Below are 19340 nucleotides of genomic sequence, written 5' to 3' on the forward strand. Positions count from 1 at the left end.
TGCTGGGATTACAGGTGTGAGCCACCACAGCTGGCCTTAATTTTAGAACATTCTTATCATCCCAAAGAACAGCCCTGTACCCCTTATGCATTACCTTCCGATACGCCCACTCTCTGCCCTCCTGGTCCTTTGCAACCACTGTTCTACATTTTGTCTCTATAGATTTGCTGATTCTGGATATGCTAAAGGTGGGTCTCATAATGGAAAAACGAGGTCCAAAGCGGGTAGCTGAGCAGCCTACAGCCACACAACTAAGGAAGGGGCAGACCTTGGACTGGAGCCCAGATTCCCTGCTTCCCAAGGTCGTGCTTTCACAGGAGGTCGTTGTCTTCTTCCCAGTAACAATTCCTAAAATAACCAGTCGTGGTTTTGCCCCATGGGGTGCATGCTTTACCTCCCTCATCTCACAATGGCTCTCAGATATAGGTATATTTCTTAAACCCATAGGTATAATAATGAGGAAACTGATGCCCAGAGAGGCCAATGATCGAATGTATCATAGCTGCCAACAAAGAGAAGAGGGTAATGGGGAAAATCATGTACATGCCAAGGACTGGTGAGCAACACCAAGTAGGGAATACAGAGAGGCAGCTTAAAATGTGATTTTCTTTCAGGTTATTCTTTCTTACACACCCCCCTTCTTTCTTTGATAGGAAAAGGAAAAGAAAGTTCCCCCCACCCTGTGAGGTCACTTCCTGACCCATTTGTGAATCTGCATGTAGTGGTTACAAACTCACATTTCCCTGTCTGAATGCCCCTTATTAATCTGGGGATAGGCGGCAGGTCAGTGTGCCCATGGACTCTGACGCCAGACAGGTTGGGGTTCAAATCCTGCCCCCACCACCCACTGGCTTCACCCCCTCCAGCCCTCTGATGGTTAAACTGTGGCAGGGACTTTCTACCGCATGTGCCTCAACCCACAGAGTCGTTCCTTTCCCTACCTACTTTATTCCTTGGAAAAGCATGAATATATAGAATGGTTTTTTTCTCCACCTATTATCCTTTGGAAAAGAAGTGTTATTTTACATTAGAGTCCTCCCAGAACAGAAACTGACACCTTGATGATGACAACAATTGTTATTTTTGAGATGGAGTCTTGCCCTGTCACCCAGGCGGGAGTGCAGTGGCACCATCTCGGCTCATTGTGACCTCTGGCTTCTGGGTTCAAATGATTCTCCTGCCTCAGCCTCCCGAGTAGCTGAGATTACAGGTGTGTGCCACCACACCTGGCTAATTTTTGTATTTTTAGTAGAGAGGGGTTTTCACCACATTAGCCAGGCTGGTCTCAAACTCCTGACCTCAGGTGAGCTGCCCGCATTGGCCTTCCAAAGTGCTGGGATTACAGGCATGAGCCAGTGCACCCAGCTGATTATATTTATTTTGAACAACTAAGTAAAAGTTTGAGAAAGAGATGAGGGGCCCCTAGTACTGTCTTTAATATATGGATTCCTTCAGTGGTTCGCCTGGGCTGGGGGTTGGACTGGGGGTTGGTTAGCAAAAAATAAGGCAAAGAAGAAAATGAATTAAAAATATGAAATAAAAAAAAAACCCTACCTTCTACAATGACCATTATCTCACACAGAATGGGTATTTTAACTAAAAAATACTATAGGCTCACAGGCATATATTAAAACTGAGTTCTTTAAACAGAAGCCTTGTTTTTTTGCTGGGCTCCCACAGATGAGAGAAAATTCCAGCCACAATTGGCATCTGTCAGGATAGGCTTTTAGGAGCCACAGCTCCCTAGAGTGATCTCCACACATTCTGATTATATGAAATCTCATTTTTTCATCAAGAGACATAACACACTCCCCATCCATGTAGCCTTTGTAATAATAAATTATACATGTATATGACTGTACTAATATATTGTGTACATGATATACAGTAACACGCTAAAATGGAAGTATGAAAAAATTGGTTGAAATAAATACAAACTGAAGTTATTAAAAAAAAATTTGAGGCAAATAATTTGCCCCTAGATGTAGTCATGGTTCTTGGAGAATTGGCTCCAGGACTTCAAGGGGTTGATGTCATAAGGAGTCCTTCCAAGATATCTTTTAAAAATTGATGTGTTAAGTGATCTGTGGTGATGAGCAGGTATACACCTCAGTTGGGAGTGCTGAAAGAAATGAATCCACAGATCTTCTGAAGTGAGCAAATGAGTCCTATGGCTTAGGATGCAACATTGACAGTAAAAGTGATATTCCTCAATTCAAAAATGCTATAACAGGTTGGGCACAGTGGCTCATGCCTGTAATCTCAGCACTTTATGAAGCCAAGGCAGGTGGATAACTTGAGGTCAAGAGTTTAAGACCAGTCTGGCCAACATGGCGAAACCCCATCTCTACTAAAAATCCAAAAATTTAGCTGGGCATGATGGCATGAATCTGCAATCCCAGCTACTCAAGAGGCTGAGGCAGGAGAATGGCTTGAACCTGGGAGGTGGAGGTTGCAGTGAGCCCACATCACGTCACTGCCTGCCAGCTTGGGCAACAGAGCGAGACTATCAAAAAGAAAAAAAAAAAAAGCAGGTGCAGTGGGCACATACCTTGTGATCCCAGTGCTTTGGGAGGTAGAGGTAGGAGAATTGCCTGAGGCCAGGAATTCAAGACAAGCCTGGGCAACATCGTGAGACCCCATGTCTAAAGGGAGAGAAAATTAGCCAAGTGTGGTGGTGTGCACCTGTAGTCCCAGCTCTTCAGGAGGCAGAAGCAGGAGGATCGCTTGAGCCCCATAGTTGGAGGATGCAGTGAGCTATGATGGCAGCACTAAACTCCAGCCTGAATGACAGAGTGAGACCCTGACTCTTAAAAAACAAGCTGTAATTCAAGCAGCTTAGAAGTGAAATTGAAGTGCCTGACAGCTCTCTAGGTGCCTCTGAAGCTGGCTCTAGGCACAATGAAGATACTTACATTAAAGAGCATAGGAAGAGTTTGAATAAGATAGCTTCATGCAACACATGAATGAAAAAAAATTCCTAAAGAACATATTAGCTGCCGCTCCCCCCCCCCCCCCCCCCCCCCCCCCCCCCCCCCCCTCCCCTCCCCCTCCTCCTCCCACTCCTCCTCCTCTTCCTCCTCCTCCCTCTTTTGAGACAAAGTCTCACTCTGTTGCCTGGCCTGGACTGCAGTGACACCATCTCACTCACTGCAACCTCCACCTTCCGGGTTCAAGCAATTCTCCCACTTCAGCCTCCGAAGTAGCTGGGATTACAGGTGCCCACCACTGTGTCCAGCTAATTTTTTTGTGTTTTTAGTAAAGGCAGGGTTTCACCATGTTGACCAGGCTGATCTCAAACTCCTGACCTCTTGATTCGCTTGCCTTGGCCTTCCAAATTGCTGGGCTTACAGGTGTGAGAAAACGGGACATCAATGGCCTGGGGTTCTTTGCTACTGACTCCCTTTGGGGCTGTCACTAAGTTGATCACGTTTTACAGATGGGGAAACCGAGGCTGCTGGTAATTAATTGATCTGCCTCAGGTAGCAATAAGGGGTGGTCTGACTCCAACGCAGCCTCAAAGAGGTCTTCAAATTAGGGCCATGAATTGGCAATTCCTGGTGGGTGATTGTGAGGAGCATATTTATTTTTAATTTTTATTTATTTATTTTTGAGACAGCGTCTCGCTCTGCCACACCCATTCTAGCTCACTGCCGTCTCGAATTCCCGAGCTGAAGCGATTCTCCGGTCTCGGCCTCCCAAAACGCTGGGATGACAGACGTGAGCCCGGGGGGCCCGCCAGGCCCGGAGTGTGTTAGGTAAACGGCAAACACCTGGAAGGCGGCCGGCCCTCCAGGAATGCTGTAGTATTGAGGAAGGCCCTTAGCACCTGGCCAAGTGGCCTCGGGCAGGTAGCCTCCCCTCCCGCTGCTTCAGTTTCCTCCTTGGCACGCAGAGGCGGGGCTCCAGGCCTGGGCCGCCCCACAGCGGGGAGGGCACGGGGTGCGCTCCAAGAGGCTGACGGGGCTGGGCTCGCTGGGGCGGTGCCGCGCAGGGGGCGGCCCGGGAGGATCACGTGGCGCGGGGCCGCTGCCGAAGCAGAAGTCGAGAGCGCCGGCGGGGGAGGGCGTGAGCTGCGAAGGGTGCCCGGAGTCGGGACGCGGGCTGCTGCGCGTGGGATCCCGGAGCCGGGACTCCGGGCAGGCGGGCAGCTGCGCCCGGGCGGCACTGCCAGGTGAGCTGCCTGGACGGGAGTGAGGCAGACGGGGCGCCCAGGGACCTGCGCCTGGTGAGGACCGGAGCCTAGGGCGCTGCGTCCGAGGGGGTCTGCGCCCTGGCGCAGCCGGAGCGAGCAGGGGTGGGGCGCGCCCTCGGGGACCCTGGCTCGCCACGCCCGGGGTCCGTTTGGTGACGGTGGGGATCCTGAGCCAGCCACTGGCTACTTCCTCACCCCTGGCCGGCGCCACCTCTCCCGCCCGTGCGATGGGGCGGCCCCAGTTTTGAATGGGGACCGCGGGGGAAGCTCGGGGGTCGCGCGGGCCCTGACATTCAAAACTTTTCTTTCCGAGAGGCTCCGCTTGGGGTGGCGCCGTCTCTCCTGACCGCCCCTGTGTCCAGAGCTCGCGGACTCTCGGAGCCACATTTCCCCGTCTCACTTCGGTGGTTGCGGGTGGCGGGTGGGGAGCGATACCGCGGGAGGCGCAGTCCTTCCCCGAGACTGTTGGAGAGCTTGCAGGGCACTCGCGATGCCCGCTTCACAGCTGTCTGCGTAATTATGCGTGTGCCTGTGCGCGTTCCTAGTTAGGTCCCTACCCGCATAGCAGAAGAGTTCAAATTAAAGATATGTCCCGTTTGGACAGGGAGCACCTAGATTCCAGCGGGAGGGTGAGGCGGGGCTCTCCTGATACGCTAATCTTGAACTAGGGTGAGAGGCCATGGTAGGGGGTAAAGAGGTGACATGGCACAGGAGAAACAGGTGGCCGCGTTCATCAGAACTTAATTTGAATTTCAGTTCCATCAGCGTGACCCTGGGCAAGTTGAAAAGCCTTTGAGTCTGTTTCCCCCTCTGGATACTGGAGCCACCCAAGGCTGTTTTCCAGGGCTGTGTTGAGAATTGGGGCTTACTGCTGTTCCACGAGGTTGGATGAGAATCCGGACGCATCCATGGAGAGTCCTTGGGCAGTTCCTAATCCACCCTCTGGTTCAAGGGCCTTCTATGGGCTTGGGCCTTGTCCTTAGCTACAGTTCTGCAGGGAAGTGGTACAGAGTTTTAAAATCTATGCCAGCCTCAAGCAGTTTCTCCTGCAAAGGTGTCTGTGCACGACGTATATAACAACTCAGGGACGGTCCTCATGGGGGGCCTCACTGATGTTTAAGTCACCTAATGATGGAGCTGCCTCTCCCCACCAGCGACTGGAGTATGGGCAGTTCCTCTGAAAGAGGAAAAGCAGAGACCCCATGAATAGCCCTTTTACACTCGTTGGGTGGTCAGTGGAAAACGGCTGGTGAGAAAACTTTTGAAAACATTTCTTGGCCAGGAATGGTGGCTCACACCTGTAATCCCAACACTTTGGGAGGCTGAGGTGGGCAGATCACTTGGCGTCAGGAGTTTAAAACCAGACTGGTCAACATGGTGAAACTGTCTCTACTAAATATACAAAAAATTAGCTGGGAGTGGTGGCATGTGCCTGTAATCCCAGCTACTCAGGAGGCTGAGGCAGGAGAATTGCTTGAACCTGGGAGGCAGAGGTTGCAGTGAGCCCAGATCACCCACTGCACCTGGGCAACAGGAGCAAAACTCCGACTTAAACAAAAAAAATTAAACACTTCTTAATTTAGAAAACAGTAAAAACACAAAAAGAAAAGTTTGTCCATTACATGATCACTTAATATAAAGCCAAGTCATGCCCTCCACCCTCTCCCAGCCTCCAATAAATTACTGTTTATCTCTCAGGGGAGAGTAACCACTCTCCTGGATTTACCAGCAGATCGCCTGTATAGAATGGGATTGCATTGTACTCATACAATTGCAACTGTTGTTTGCAACTATTTTTTTTATTGACCTCACAAATCTTTCCAGATCAAATTGTTTATCCGTCATCGTCATTCTTTCTGATAGCTACTGAGGGTTCTTCAATGCATGTGCGCCATTATTTATCCAAAAGGCCCCCTACACTGATGAGCAGTTGTTCCGTTTTTATTTTTTCTATTTCTGTTGCAAATATTGCTTCCCTGATTTTCTGTCACACATACTACATCTTTGTGCATGCCTTCCTGCACACATACAATTGCAGGATCAAAGCATATGTATGCTTTGCTTTTTAATAGTTCCTCACAGGTTGCCCTAAAAGAGCAGCGGTGGAATTTACTCTCTGACCTCCAGTTGCTGACACTGTTCCTTTGGAAATAGCATTATCATCTCTGATGCTGCAGGGTGAATATAAGGTGTAGCACTAATGTCCCTTGAGCTGTTGCAGGGGCACTTACCACTCAGGTGTTTGTCTGTACCACATTTTAACAGAATTGTTTTGTGGGATTTTGGTTGAAATCCTGTACTGTCCTGACATGCAGAGAGCACTAAAGAGAAAAAAACTTCCTTGATTTCTGGCTTTGGGTTCCTCTATCTCTTGAAATACCCTTCTAAATAAGCTTATGAGATACAAGAACATGAATGAGCTTATGATATATGACTGGAAACTGATCTTCATGGCCGAAAGATCCTTAGAGTCAACCACTCAAATCCCACCAGCACCCAGCTCACCGCTTCAGGGTTCCATGCTTCAGCAACTACAGCAGGGAGGTCTCCAAGACCTTGACCCCAGAAGAGAAAGCAGTCATCACAGCAACTTCCACTTTTCTTTTGCTTTTTTTTTTTTTTTTTTTAAAGAGTCTTAAAATCCCTTTTTTGTTCCTGTTTCCCATTCTTAATGGGTGATTCTGTAAAATTACTTATCTTGTAAATACAAACATGGCTGAGTCTGAATTAGTGATTTTGCCATTTTTACATTTCATGTCCTTCTAAAGGACATTTCCTTGTCTCTCATTAGCTCATTCATGTTCTTGTATCTCATAAGCTTATTTAGAAGGGTATGAAATGAGATACAAGAACCCAAAACCAGAAATCAAAGAAGTTTTTGTCTCTTTAGTGCTCTCTGCATGTCAGGACAGTACAGGATTTCAACCAAAATCCCACAAAACAATTCTGTTAAAATGTGGTACAGACAAACACCTGAGTGGTAAGTGCCCCTGCAACAGCTCAAGGGACATTAGTGCTACACCTTACACCCACCCTGCAGTATCAGAGGGGAGACAATATTTTCAAAGGAACCGGTGTCAGCCACTGTAGTTAAGTGTAATTTCACTCCTGCTCTTTTAGGGCAACCTGTGAACATCTATTAAAAAGCAACTGGTGGTCAGTGTGGTTGCTTATGCTTGTAATCCCAGCGCTTTGGAAGGCTTAGGCTGGTAGATCATGAGATCAGGAGTTTGAGACCAGCCTGGCCAACATAGTGAAACTCCATCTCTACTAAAAATACAAAAATTAGCTGGTCATGGTGACATGTACCTATAGTCCCAGCTACTTTGGAGGCTGAGGCAGGAGAATCTGTTGAACCCATGAGGCAGCCTGGGCAACAGAGTGATGCTCGGTCTGGAAAAAAAAAAAAAAACCACCCCAAAAAACCCCCAAACAATCAAACAAACAAAAAACAAAGCAGTTGGTGAGAGGAAATGTGGAAGAGCTGGTGTTTATGGCTGAACTGATCTGCTGGGCTTCCAAATTGGAAGTAACTGGAACCCTGGGGAAGGTTAAGTCTAAGGCCCTCCCAGAGCCAGGGCTGGAAAGAACTGAGGAGTCTGGTGCCTTGTCCTGGTTTCTGTTTAATTGAAGGTATTATAATAGGGCTTGTGTTTCCTACTGATGCTCCAGTGGACAGTGGCCCAGAGACTTGGGAGTGGGGAACTCCAGGATGCATGGCTGGGGACTGTCAACATAGTGAAGAGCTTCGTGGTTGGCGCCTGGGTCAAATCCAGTTTCAGCTACTTTCCAACTGTATGACCTTGGATAAGTCCCTTAACTTCTTTTGAGAGGGGCTTGTACTGCCAAATTAGTTAATATCTGGCCATATTCTGCCACACGATTCTGGACTGGGGGCTCAGGACTCAGGTGATGGTTCTGATCTTTGTGCTGCCACTGTTTTACATAACTTTGATCAGGTGATGTGACCTCTGGGGACTTCAGTTTTTTCCTGCAGTATTTCTTATTGAGATAGATGTGATGAACCAGAAATGACAGGTGCTTGGCACCAGGTCCCAGTAAACGGCTGCTTTACAAGGATAAAATGGGCCATGGGGGCACCTTGTTCATCCCTTTGTCTGGGGTAATGATCAGGAGGTTATTTTAGGTTTCTCCTGATAGGTAAGGGTGGACATTAACTCTCAGCAGTGTTTTTAGCATACTCTATCTGCCTCCCAGCCTTTGCTTAAACCTAAAGCCAGTTCCTCCAGTTTTGTCTTTTTTGAAAGATTCAATTTCAGATGCCTGCTTTTTTTCCCCTGAAAGCTTTTCCTGAGCCGGTTAACTGCCTAGCCCCATTCCAGATTAAATCTAAGACCCCTTCTTGCTGCTCTCTGCCTCTCGCCTCACCCATGCATGCTTCTGCTGCACTTATAACTACATTAGAATTCTCAGTTGATTGGTCTGTTTCCATATGGACAGAGGGCAGGTGTAATTATCTCCTGCTGCCAGCATGGCCGAGGAGGTGTCTTTTATATGGGTGTGCAGCAGAGGGAGGTGGGGGCAAAGGGCAAATCCTGGGCCCTCCTCATGCCCCTTATTTGCATACCAGTCCTCAGCTCAGTGCCTGGCATAGAGTTGACACTTGAATGCCTTCCCCAGTGGCTGATTAATGTTAACAGAGACCTTGCTAAATGCTGTGGGCTGTGCTTTTCTTCCTCCCAGCTGCCCCTGGTTGGCATTTAACCTCTATTTTACAGGTGAGGGAACCGAGGCACAGATTTAGAGCAGCTTGGCAGGAGGCTGAGCCAGGCTGGAAGCCCAGAAAGCCCTGGGTGAACACCAGCCTCTCACTCCTTCTTCTTTGGATCCTGCAAAGGCCTCTCTAGTGCTACTCTGTAACCTTGACAGCTACAAAGTAACAACTCCAGGCAGGACCTGGAGGGAAAGGAGGAGACAAAAAACTGAACAAATAATGGTAATTGTAACAATAGCTTAATCTAAGGATTGTTGACTTTGTATCATTGTTTTAAGGGCCTGAAGTACATTGTCTTGTTTAAGCCTTACAAAAACATGTAGAAGATGGATACTGTTACTTTCTTTGATGGAACTGGAAATGAGCCCAGAGGATCTAAGTGATTTCTTGCCGTGGCTGCAGCCTAGCTGGCGAGGGGGTCCCTGGTAGTTTAGCTCCAGGGCCTGGGGAGCCTCTTTACTCTAAGTCCTATTTTGGAGGCCGGCACTCCGTTTCTGGGGATTTGGGAGGCAGAATAAGGGGATAGTACAGAGTGAAGGCTCAGGAGCTACTATGGGATTTTGAGCAAAGGAGTGACATGATTTGGTTCATGTTCTAGAAGGATCCTTGTGGCTATGGGTGTCAGAATTGATCCTAGCAGGTCAGGGAAGAAGCAGGGAGACTAGGATTAGAATAGTTTAAGTATGAGATCCTAGGAGGAGCCAGTGAAAGGATGAGATGGGTTGGAAGTGGTCAGGAGAGAGTCCATGCAATGATTTCTCCAAGATTTTGGGTTCAAACACTCTCTGGTACTGACCACCCATGAGGATAAACAGCAATCAAGGACATCTGCCAGGTGCTGGGCGTCACCCCAGGTGCTTTGCTGGGGGATTCGTTTTCAGGCTTCCTAAGGGTCTGAACACTCCCATTTTAAAAAGACTTAAACTAAGGCACAGAGAGGTCAATCAGTCTGCCCATAGCCATACAGCCAGTAGGAACCTACTCTAGGGTTTGAGCTTGAAGCTGCCAAGACCTGACATTTCCTGCCTTTTATCCTCATTTCTATAAAGAGGAATCATTTGCCAAGCTCTCCATGAATGATTCTGAAGGTTTGCTTTGTTTTTTTGTTTATTTCATTTTATTTTTCTTAGTTCTTAACTTTGTTTAGGAAGTAAAGAGATGATTAGAAAACTCTAGACAGGAAAGAGAAGGATGTTGGAGGTCGGGAGTGAGAGGTGGGAGCCTGGCCAGGCTGCTTTGGCTATTCAAATATTCTGTAGGGTAAGCGTGGGTGGGGAGAGAGGAGGTCACTGCCAGGCCAGGGTGATTTGGTTATTCAAAGCCCAGGTAACGGCTGGGTCCTTGAGGTCAGGGGCCCTTCTCACACTTCAGTTTCCATTTAAACATTTGTGTCCTGCCTGAGCTCTCTGAGTGGCCGGTGATGCCTTGCCACTAGAACGTTCTCCTAAAACTCATCCTGATTGGCCTGAGACAGGATTTTGTTTCCTGAAGTTCACGCCCTGTTAACTAAACCTCCTTCGGTACTAAAACCAGGTCACTCTTTAATTCTGCCCTTTCAGCCTCCTGATTTCTCCCGATTCCCTCCTTCTCCCTGGAGTGGGCACAATGGCCACCATGGCCAGTGTGGATTCCCTTGCGGAATATGAGAAGAGCCAGATCAAGAGAGCCCTGGAGCTGGGGACGGTGATGACTGTGTTCAGCTTCCGCAAGTCTACTCCTGAGCGAAGGACCGTCCAGGTGATCATGGAGACGAGGCAGGTGGCCTGGAGCAAGACCGCCGACAAGATCGAGGGCTTCTGTGAGTACTCACTCGGTGGGGCGATGTGGCCCATCCTCTGGGGCCCTGGCCTGAGTGCCTGTCCACCTTCCTGTCTTGTCATTACTGTGATTGTTGGTTTGATGTGTTCTTTTATTCTTCTAAAAATGAAAGCTTGCCTCTTTTTGTTGGTCTCTGATGAGGTTTACAGCAGGTGGAGGAAGTTCAGCCAGGAAAGTTCTGGTGAAATAACAGAAGCTGTAGTCAGCCCACTTGGAAAGGCATTTAGGCAGCTTGCTTTGGCTGGTGCATTTGTTCCCTATCTGACAGCATCAGGAATCATCTGGTTCCCACAACTGGTCAAGTCGTCTGACCTCTTAAGGGCTAACTAGCCTAAGCTTGAGGAAACTCATAGCTTGGTTGCCAAATGTTACCATGTTTTACTGCACACCACAGCGGTGAGGGGCCTGTGCTTTAGTCTCCAAGCAGGGAGAGTGAGTTGCTGAATGTTTTGTAGCTTTCAAATGTAGGTCTGGTCCTGGTAGAGGCATCCCTCCTCCCCGATTTCCTTTAGATTGGGCAGCTGGTTCAGATCCTAAAGTTTCTAAAACTGTAACAAATAAAGGCGCTTAAGCAATTTTCATTTCCACGCATTTGCTGTAATTCATGTTTTTAAACGAACTAGTTTTTAATTGAAATATATATTCCTGGGGGCGTATGGAGTTTCTCCTTACCAGATGTTTGTCCTCCCCAGCCCCTAACCCATGCTGCAGAGGCAAGCTCATTACCAATTACTTTTATCTTCCAGAAATAGTCTATGCTTACATCATGTGTAGGTTTTAGAAAAACACACAAATGGAAACTCCCCTGTACAATTCTGCACCTTGACTTCTTTTTGTTAATTAATAATGATGTTGGGGGTGGTTTCTTATCAGCACACATTGATCTGCTCATCCTTTCTTGGACGCATGACATATGGCACAGGCCTCAGTGTAACAGTTTAAGTCCACGGATGCGCATTTTGTGCTATTTCCGGACTATTGTTATTAGTGAAAGTGACTACCATTGTACTCTTTCTAAAAAATTTATTTTTTGAGATAGGGTCTTTTTGTGTTACCCAGGCTGGAGTGCAGTGGCATGGTCATAGCTCACTGCAGCCTCAGCCCTCTGGGCTCAGGTGATCTCCCTGCCTCAGTCTCCCATGTAGCTGGGACCATGGGAATGTACCACCATGTATGGATAATTTAGTTGTTGTTTTTTTTTTTTTTTTTGGAGAAATGGGGGTCTCACTATGTCCAGGCTGGTCTCATATTCCTGTGCTCAAGTGATCCTCCCTCCTTGGCCTCCCAAAGCATTGGGATTACAGGCATGAGCCACCTCACCCAGGCTTGTATTCTCTCTCTCCCTTTTTTAAATAATAGTTTTATTGAGATATAATTCACATACTGTACATAGAATTCACCCATTGTATGCAGCATGTATAGTGTGATGGTTTTAGTGTATTTATATATATGTGCAAGCACCACTACAATAAAATTTAGAACATTTTTATCACCTCAAGATGTAATTCCAGACCTTTCACCACCACTCCATCTCCTCTACCAGACCTAAGCAGCCATTACATTGACTTCTATCTCTATACACCTTGCTGCTGTGGACATTTCATAGAAATGGATTATTTTTATGTGGGCTTTTGTGACTGGCTTCTTTGACTCAGTGTAATGTTTGCAAGGTTCATCCACTGTGTTGCATGGATCAGAAATTTCCCTTTTTATGGCAGAATCGCCATACATTGTCTGGATATTCCACAATTCATGTATTCATTCATCTGTTGATGGACACTTGTGATGGTCCTGTCTTTGGCTACTATAAATAGTGTTTTTGTTTCTTTTGGGTATATACCTAGGAATTGCTGGGTCATATGCTAACTCAGTTTCATCATTGTTGGAACTGTCAGACCGTTTTCCCAAGCAGTTGCACCATGTATGTTCCCTCCAGTGTTAGAGGAGGGTGATCACTGCATTATTCTTCCATGTGTATGTATGGGGATATCCAAAGGACAGTTTCCTGGAGGTTTATTTCTGAGGCGAAGGGTATGGCATATTTTAACTTTAAAGGGAAGTTAGGCCGCACCCTGCATAAGAGGCTGCCCCACTGTATGTTTCAGCCACAAGGTGTGAAAGTACCTGTTGCCAGCACCCTCATCCGTGCTGCATGGTTGCTGAAAATAGACATTCACAGGTAGGCTCTGGTAGCTTGGTGTCATCCTCAATTTGATGTGTCCTATCCTGAGTGTGCTCGAACTGCTTTCTGAAGGGCTTCTTGTGGTTTCGGAGCTAGGTGGGTCTCAAGTCTCACAGAACCAGAGCCCTGCTTGGTGGAGGTGATGCAACGTGGAGGTGGCCATCTTCCCTCCAGACTGTTTGCATTGGCTGACTCCACCCCCAGGTGGCCCAGAAACCTGTTGGAGCTGGGGTTCCCCCGCTTCCCCTGTAGAGGGTGGGAGGGCTGGGACTGATGGTAAATACAGGTGCGCCACATTGAGAGTAGACGGCCGGCTGTTCCTTTCTTTTCTCAATCTGCCCATCCCAAGCCTAGCTGCCCATCGGATACACCCAGGGGGGATTTTGAAAGTACAGGGTATTACCATGGCACATGTATACCCATGTAACAAACCTGCGTGTTCTGCACATGTATCCTGGAACTTAAATATATATGTGTATATATACATACACACACAAATACATATATTTCTCTCTCTCTCTCTCTCTCACACACACACACACACACACACACACACACACACACGAATGAAAGTACAGGGTATTGGAACCTTTTCCTGAAGCTCATTCTGATGGGCATAAGACAGCATTTTGGCTTGAAATCTTCGCCCTGTCATTCTGCCTTTCTGCTAAGTAATAACATTTCACTCGCTTGTGTACTCTTGCGAGCTTGCTCTCACCCGTGTTCGTTCTCTCTCTCTCTCTCTCTCTCTCTTTCTCTCTCTCTCCCTTTCTCTCAGAGACAGGGTCTTGCTCTGTTGCCCAAGCTAGAGTGGAATGGCCTGATCATGGTTCACTACAGCCATGAACTCTTGGGCTCAAGTGATCCTCCTGCCCAGCCTCCCAAGTAGCTGAGACCACAGGTGTGCACCATCATGCCCAGCTGATCTTTTAACTTTTGTTTAGATAGGATCTTGCTGTGTTGCCCAGGCTGGTCTCAAACTCCTGGCCTGAAGCAATCCTCCCACCTTGGTCTCCCGAAGTACTGGTATTACAGGCGTCAACTACCTGGCCTCAATTCATTCTTTTATTCACCTGTTCAGCCTCTTTGTTTCCTTCTTCCTTCTCCCTCGAGTGACCGAGAGTGATGATATTTCACCACTTTGGCTGGAGCATAGTATTATAAGTCCCCCAGATGGTCTGGCAACTAGGCAGGTTTCATATACATCACTGGAGAGACATTGTCCTTCTTTCCCTTTCCCTCTCCTGTCCCTGTCCCTCCTTTTCTCCCTCCCACTTTCCCTTTCTTTCTTCTTCCCTTCTCACGTTTGCCCCTCTCCTTTGCCTCCCCTCTGCCATTTGAATGCCAGGCTGCCAGGCAGTGCTCTGGGCACTAGAGATACAGCAGTTATTCAACTGGATTCAAATCTTCATGAAGCCTGTGTTGCTTTATTAGGTATGAGCAGTGTGGGGCTTGACTTCCAGTGCTGTTTGATGAGCTTTGCTGTGTGATCTCTGGCAAGTTACCTCCACGTCTGAACTTTAATTCCCTTATCTGTGAAATGGCAATAACACTCATGTTTACCCCACAGGGTCATGGTTTGGAAGAAGCAATTGAGAAGATGTGTCAGAGAGGCTTGGCTGAATTCACAGCATGTGACAGGCACTGAATTGATGGGAACCACCACTGTCATGATTTTTGCTGTTGCTAACTAGTGAAGTCCAGCCTGTGTAGGGACTTAAAGTCTTGCTTAGGGGCTTGGACTTTTTCTGGAGGGGAGAAGGGACCATTCTCAGGTTTTCAGAAGAGGGACGACGTGATTGGATTTGTACCTTTGAGCATGCAGTGGAGGTCCTGTTAGAGATGATGGTGTTGGTAGTGACAGGAAAAGCCAGTTATGTGTGAAGAGCTTAGAAATGATACTTCCCCACCACACCTTGAGAGAGCAGGCTCAGTCTCCTGCTGAGCTGGGTGATGTTTTATCTCAAGAAGAACTCCCAGCTCTGGCAATTCTCTCATGGGGTTCTGGTTAGCAGGAACTTTCTGGTTACTGTGGGGTCTGCAGGGGCAGGTGGACACATGAGGTGAGCAGTGGCACATGGTTTTGGAATAGTTGGCAAGTGGTGTGTGACTTTGGACAGGTGTTACAATCCCTTTGCAGCCCTGGGAAAGACACCTGGGTCCTACTGTCTAAAGTAGCAAATGATTCTCAACCAGGGTGATTTTTGCCTTCCCCCTTCCTACCCCAGGGTAGGGGGAATTTGGCAATGTCAGGAAACGTATTTGATTTTCTCACCTGGGATACAGACTGCTACTGGCGTCCAATGTGTAGATGCCAGAGATGCTGCTGAACATCCTACAGTGCACAGGACAGTCCCAACCACAGAGTGATCCAGCAAAAATGTCAGTGGTGCAGGGGCTGAGAAACTGCTCTAAAGTCGTGTGTTTGCTTTGCTTACAGCGGTAAAATATCACTGGGTAAAATAGGATTTTACTCTGAACCCTGTTTTGATGGAAATTTCTCATTTGTTCAGCACATGTTTGCCATCATATTGAGTGCTAAACTCTGCAGAGAGAGGGAGGAGGAAGAATGGAGTCCCAGCCTGCAAGAGGAGGAGACAGACTCAGAAACCTGCCCTTGCAAGGTTGCTTGCTTAGTACCATAGCGGGAGTTTTCTCTGGGTATGGTGTGAGGAGGGAAGGCTCTTTTCCATTTGGGTGTGAGGAAGGTGGTGAGGAATGGGGAGGGCTGATAGTGGAGGAGGTCCTTGGGTTGAGCTGAGAGAGATTTGCCAGATGGTTAGCAGGGACGGCTGCTCTGATCCTGTGGGATTAATGGGTGTCATGTAATATAAATGAGTAGATTTGTGGGTCATAGATGTGGGCAGGGCTCAGCCGGGCAATTCTTCTACTCTTTGTAACCTGGACTGAGGTCATTTGGTGTCACTTGGCCTGGAAGTTTCCACAATCTTCACTCACACATCTGGTACCTTAGTGCTGATGGCTGGAAGACTGGGCTTAGCTGGGATTATTTTTTGTTTGTTTTTGATACGGAGTCTCACTCTGTCATCCAGGCTGGAGTACAGTGGTGCAGTCTCGGCTCAGTGCAGCCTCCGCCTCCTGGGTTCTAGCTATCCTCCTACCTCACCCCCTGAGTTGCTGGGATTACAGGTATAAACCACCACATCCAGCTAATTTTTGTGTTTTTAGTAGAGACGGGGTTTCACCAAACTGGCCAGAAACTCCTGACCTCAGGTGATCTGCCTGCCCCAGCTTCTCAAAGTGCTGGGATTACAGACATGAGCCACTGCACCAGCCTCAGCTGGGACTACTGACCAAAGACCTACCATGTGGTGGTCTGAGGCAGAGGAGTCCCAGGAAGAAACTATGAGACTTCTTAAGACAGCCTCAGGAATTCTAGGACATAACTTAGGGCAACTGAGATCAGTAAGCTCAGCTCGGCTTCAAGGAAAGGAAATTTCTCTCATAGAGAAGGAATGGCATGCACACGCACAGCAGGTAAGAACTGATGGTGGCCACCAGCAGCCTGGCTCCCACATGAGCATGTCAACTCCAAATCCAGATTTGTGATGCAAATTCCCGCTCTGCCATTGTATTAGTCCATTCTTATGCTGCTAATAAAGATACTCCAGGCTGGGTGCAGTGACTCACACCTGTAATCCCAGCCTGGCCAACATGGCGAAACCCTGTCTCTACTAAAAATACGCAAATTAGCTAGGTTTAGTGGCATACACCTATAGTCCCAGCTACTTGGGAGGCTGAGGCAGAAGAATAGCTTGAACCTGGGGGGTGGAAGTTGCAGTGAGACAAGATTGCACCACTGCACTCCAGCATGGGTGAGAGAGTGTAACTCTGTCTCAAAAAAAAAACCCAAAAAACAAAAAACAAGACACGCCCAAGACTGGGTAATTTATAAAAGGAAAGAAGTTTCATTGACTCACAATTCATTGTGGCTGGGGAGGCCTCAGGACATTTACTATCATGATGGAAGGAGAAGCCTTCTTCACATGGTGGCAGCAAGGAGGAGAGTCGAGTGAAGGGAGAAGCCCCTTTTAAAACTGTCTCATGAGAACTCACTATCATGAGGAGAGCATGGGGATAACCAGCCCCATGATTCAGTTACCTCCCACTGGGCCCCTCCCACTGCACATGAAGATTACGGGAGCTACTATTCAGGATGAAATTTGGGTAGGGCCGGGCGCGGTGGCTCAAGCCTGTAATCCCAGCACTGTGGGAGGCTGAGGTGGGTGGATCATGAGGTCAAGAGATCGAGACCATCCTGGTCAACATGGTGAAACCCCGTCTCTACTAAAAATACAAAAAATTAGCTGGGCATGGTGGTGTGTGCCTGTAATCCCAGCGACTCAGGAGGCTGGGGCAGGAGAATTGCCTGAACCCAGGAGGCGGAGGTTGCGGTGAACCGAGATCGCGCCATTGCACTCCAGCCTGGGTAACAAGAGTGAAACTCTGTCTCAAAAAAAAAAAAAAAAGAAATTTGGGTAGGGACATAGCTGAACCCTATCAGCCACTTACTAGAAGTGTGACTGGAAGCAAGTTCTTTTGTATAGTTCTGTGCCTCAGTTTCCATATCTGTCAAGTGAGATAATAGTAGTTTCCATCTTACTGGGTGAGAATTAAATGGATTTTATTGTATGTAGTTTTTAAGACGTTGGAAATACTGCATGATTGAAACAATTCAATAAGAGAAGAAAGGAAAAAGCCCCCTGGTGAGGACCCCCAAGTCCTGGCCTCTGATAGAGAAGACTGAGTCTGAAGCACACCACCTCACCTCCTGGCCTCCATATTCCCTGTTGCTTTCCAGGGATGTCAGATGAGATGGTGCTGGGACACCTTCCATCCTGGCCCTCTGCATAGAGAGTTAAGGAACCGGTTGTCTCTGAATGTAGGGAGGGAGCTTGTGGCACTGTTGCATATGTCGGTTTTTCTTCCCTTCTGAGGGACTCTGTTGAGGAGTCTCCAGGTGGAAAGGGGTCTGCTCTGGGGCCTTTGTGAGTGGAGCCTTAGAGTCCTCATGCATCTTGTCCATTCTAGAGGTTCGGACTGTGTCTCAGGAGCCAACATGGTGCCACCTGTTTGTGGGTCTGGATTTTTAAGGTTTGCTCTGGTGATGGGCCCCTTTGAGGGCGTGGACCATGTCTATCTCAGCTGAATAGGCTTTTTATCCTGACATTTTCACTTTTGCTCAGGCATTTTTTCTCTGTCTGCTTATTTTTGGCAAGTTGTGGCTACCCATGAATGAGGGATTCTCAAACGTAGGAGCTGTCTGCTTCCTTGGTGTTAGGTTCTTGGGGCTCCCACTTGATAATGGTAATAGTGATACTGTTGATGAGAGCCTCTTCTAATGAATGCTCACTGTGTCCTAATTTCTGTGAAAGCACGTTACTCCCCACAGTGGTCCAGCGAAGGGGGCGCTATCCCTGCTTTATTCACAAGCAGATTGAGTCCTGGGGAGATGGGTGACATACCCAAGTTGAGGAAAGGGCAGAGCTGCAATTTCAACTTGTTCTTCCTACTGTCAGTCTCTTATCTCCTTCTTGCTCTCTGGTGCTTTCTTCTCCTAGATGATCTCAAAGATGTATCAGTATTGTGAGTCATATAACACCCCTCCTGAGACCAAAGAATGGCAGCTTCGTTTAGACTTTCTTTGTGACAGTCGGAGGGAAACGTGTGAATTCCTTATGTGTGCAGAGGAGCTGCTCTGCCAGGGGCTGGAGGTTCCAAGAGAAAGAAGACTTGGTGCTCATCCTAGAGGCGCCAGATTAGCAGGGAGATGGGGCATGCTAGGAAAAGACCACACATACAGCGTGGAAAAGTGCTGACGGGCCAAGGGTGACAAAGTAAGAGTTTACTGTATTTGGGCTCTTTCTGAAATCCACTCTTGGACTTCTTTCCATGGAAAAAATGAATATTTTTGAAAGTCGTTATTTTGTCAAAATGTTTTTGAAAGAAATGTGAAATTTCTATTCATAAGAGTTATAATGAATGAATAATAATGTTTTCTCATTGGCATCTCCTAAGACGAAAATGATTGTCTGAGGGTGGTCCCCAAGCTCCTGCAATCAAGCATCTCATCGGAAAGAAGACTCAACCAACCAATGCCCGCAATGTCCACAAACTTACTTGCCTTTTGGTTATTGGTGTGCAGTGATGGTATAAAGAAAGGCTATCAAATCCTGGCCCTGCCACTTGGTACGGGTGTGACCTTGGGCCTCTCATCTCGCCTCTTTGGGCCCCCATTTCCTCATCTATAAAATGAGAATAATTGAAGAACACATCCCACAAGACTCTTGTGGGAAACAAATGGCATGGTGTATGTAAAATGCTTCAACTGTGTCTGGCACGGAGGATGCGCTTAAGTATTTTGTGCTCTTGTTATTGTTGTTTTTATC

At 47.6% G+C, this 19340-nt stretch overlaps 1 protein-coding gene across 3 annotated transcripts in view; it reads left to right on the forward strand.

Moving 5' to 3' along the window:
- The first annotated feature begins 4012 nt into the window (after window positions 1-4012).
- Window positions 4013-19340, forward strand: part of PLCG2 (phospholipase C gamma 2) — a 181193-nt gene continuing 165865 nt past the window's right edge. For all 3 annotated transcript variants that reach the window (XR_004270497.1, XM_032283879.1, XM_032283880.1), the window contains exons 1-2: window positions 4013-4174; window positions 10490-10728. Coding sequence is in view for 2 of the 3 variants with exons in the window: in XM_032283879.1 (XP_032139770.1) it covers window positions 10536-10728 (193 nt within the window). In the remaining variant the exon portion in view is untranslated. The remainder of the gene's footprint in view (window positions 4175-10489; window positions 10729-19340) is intronic.

This window comes from Sapajus apella, unplaced genomic scaffold (assembly GCF_009761245.1).
Source record: "Sapajus apella isolate SASKATOON/1434 unplaced genomic scaffold, GSC_monkey_1.0 scaffold15, whole genome shotgun sequence".
Classification (NCBI taxonomy): Eukaryota; Metazoa; Chordata; class Mammalia; order Primates; family Cebidae; genus Sapajus; species Sapajus apella.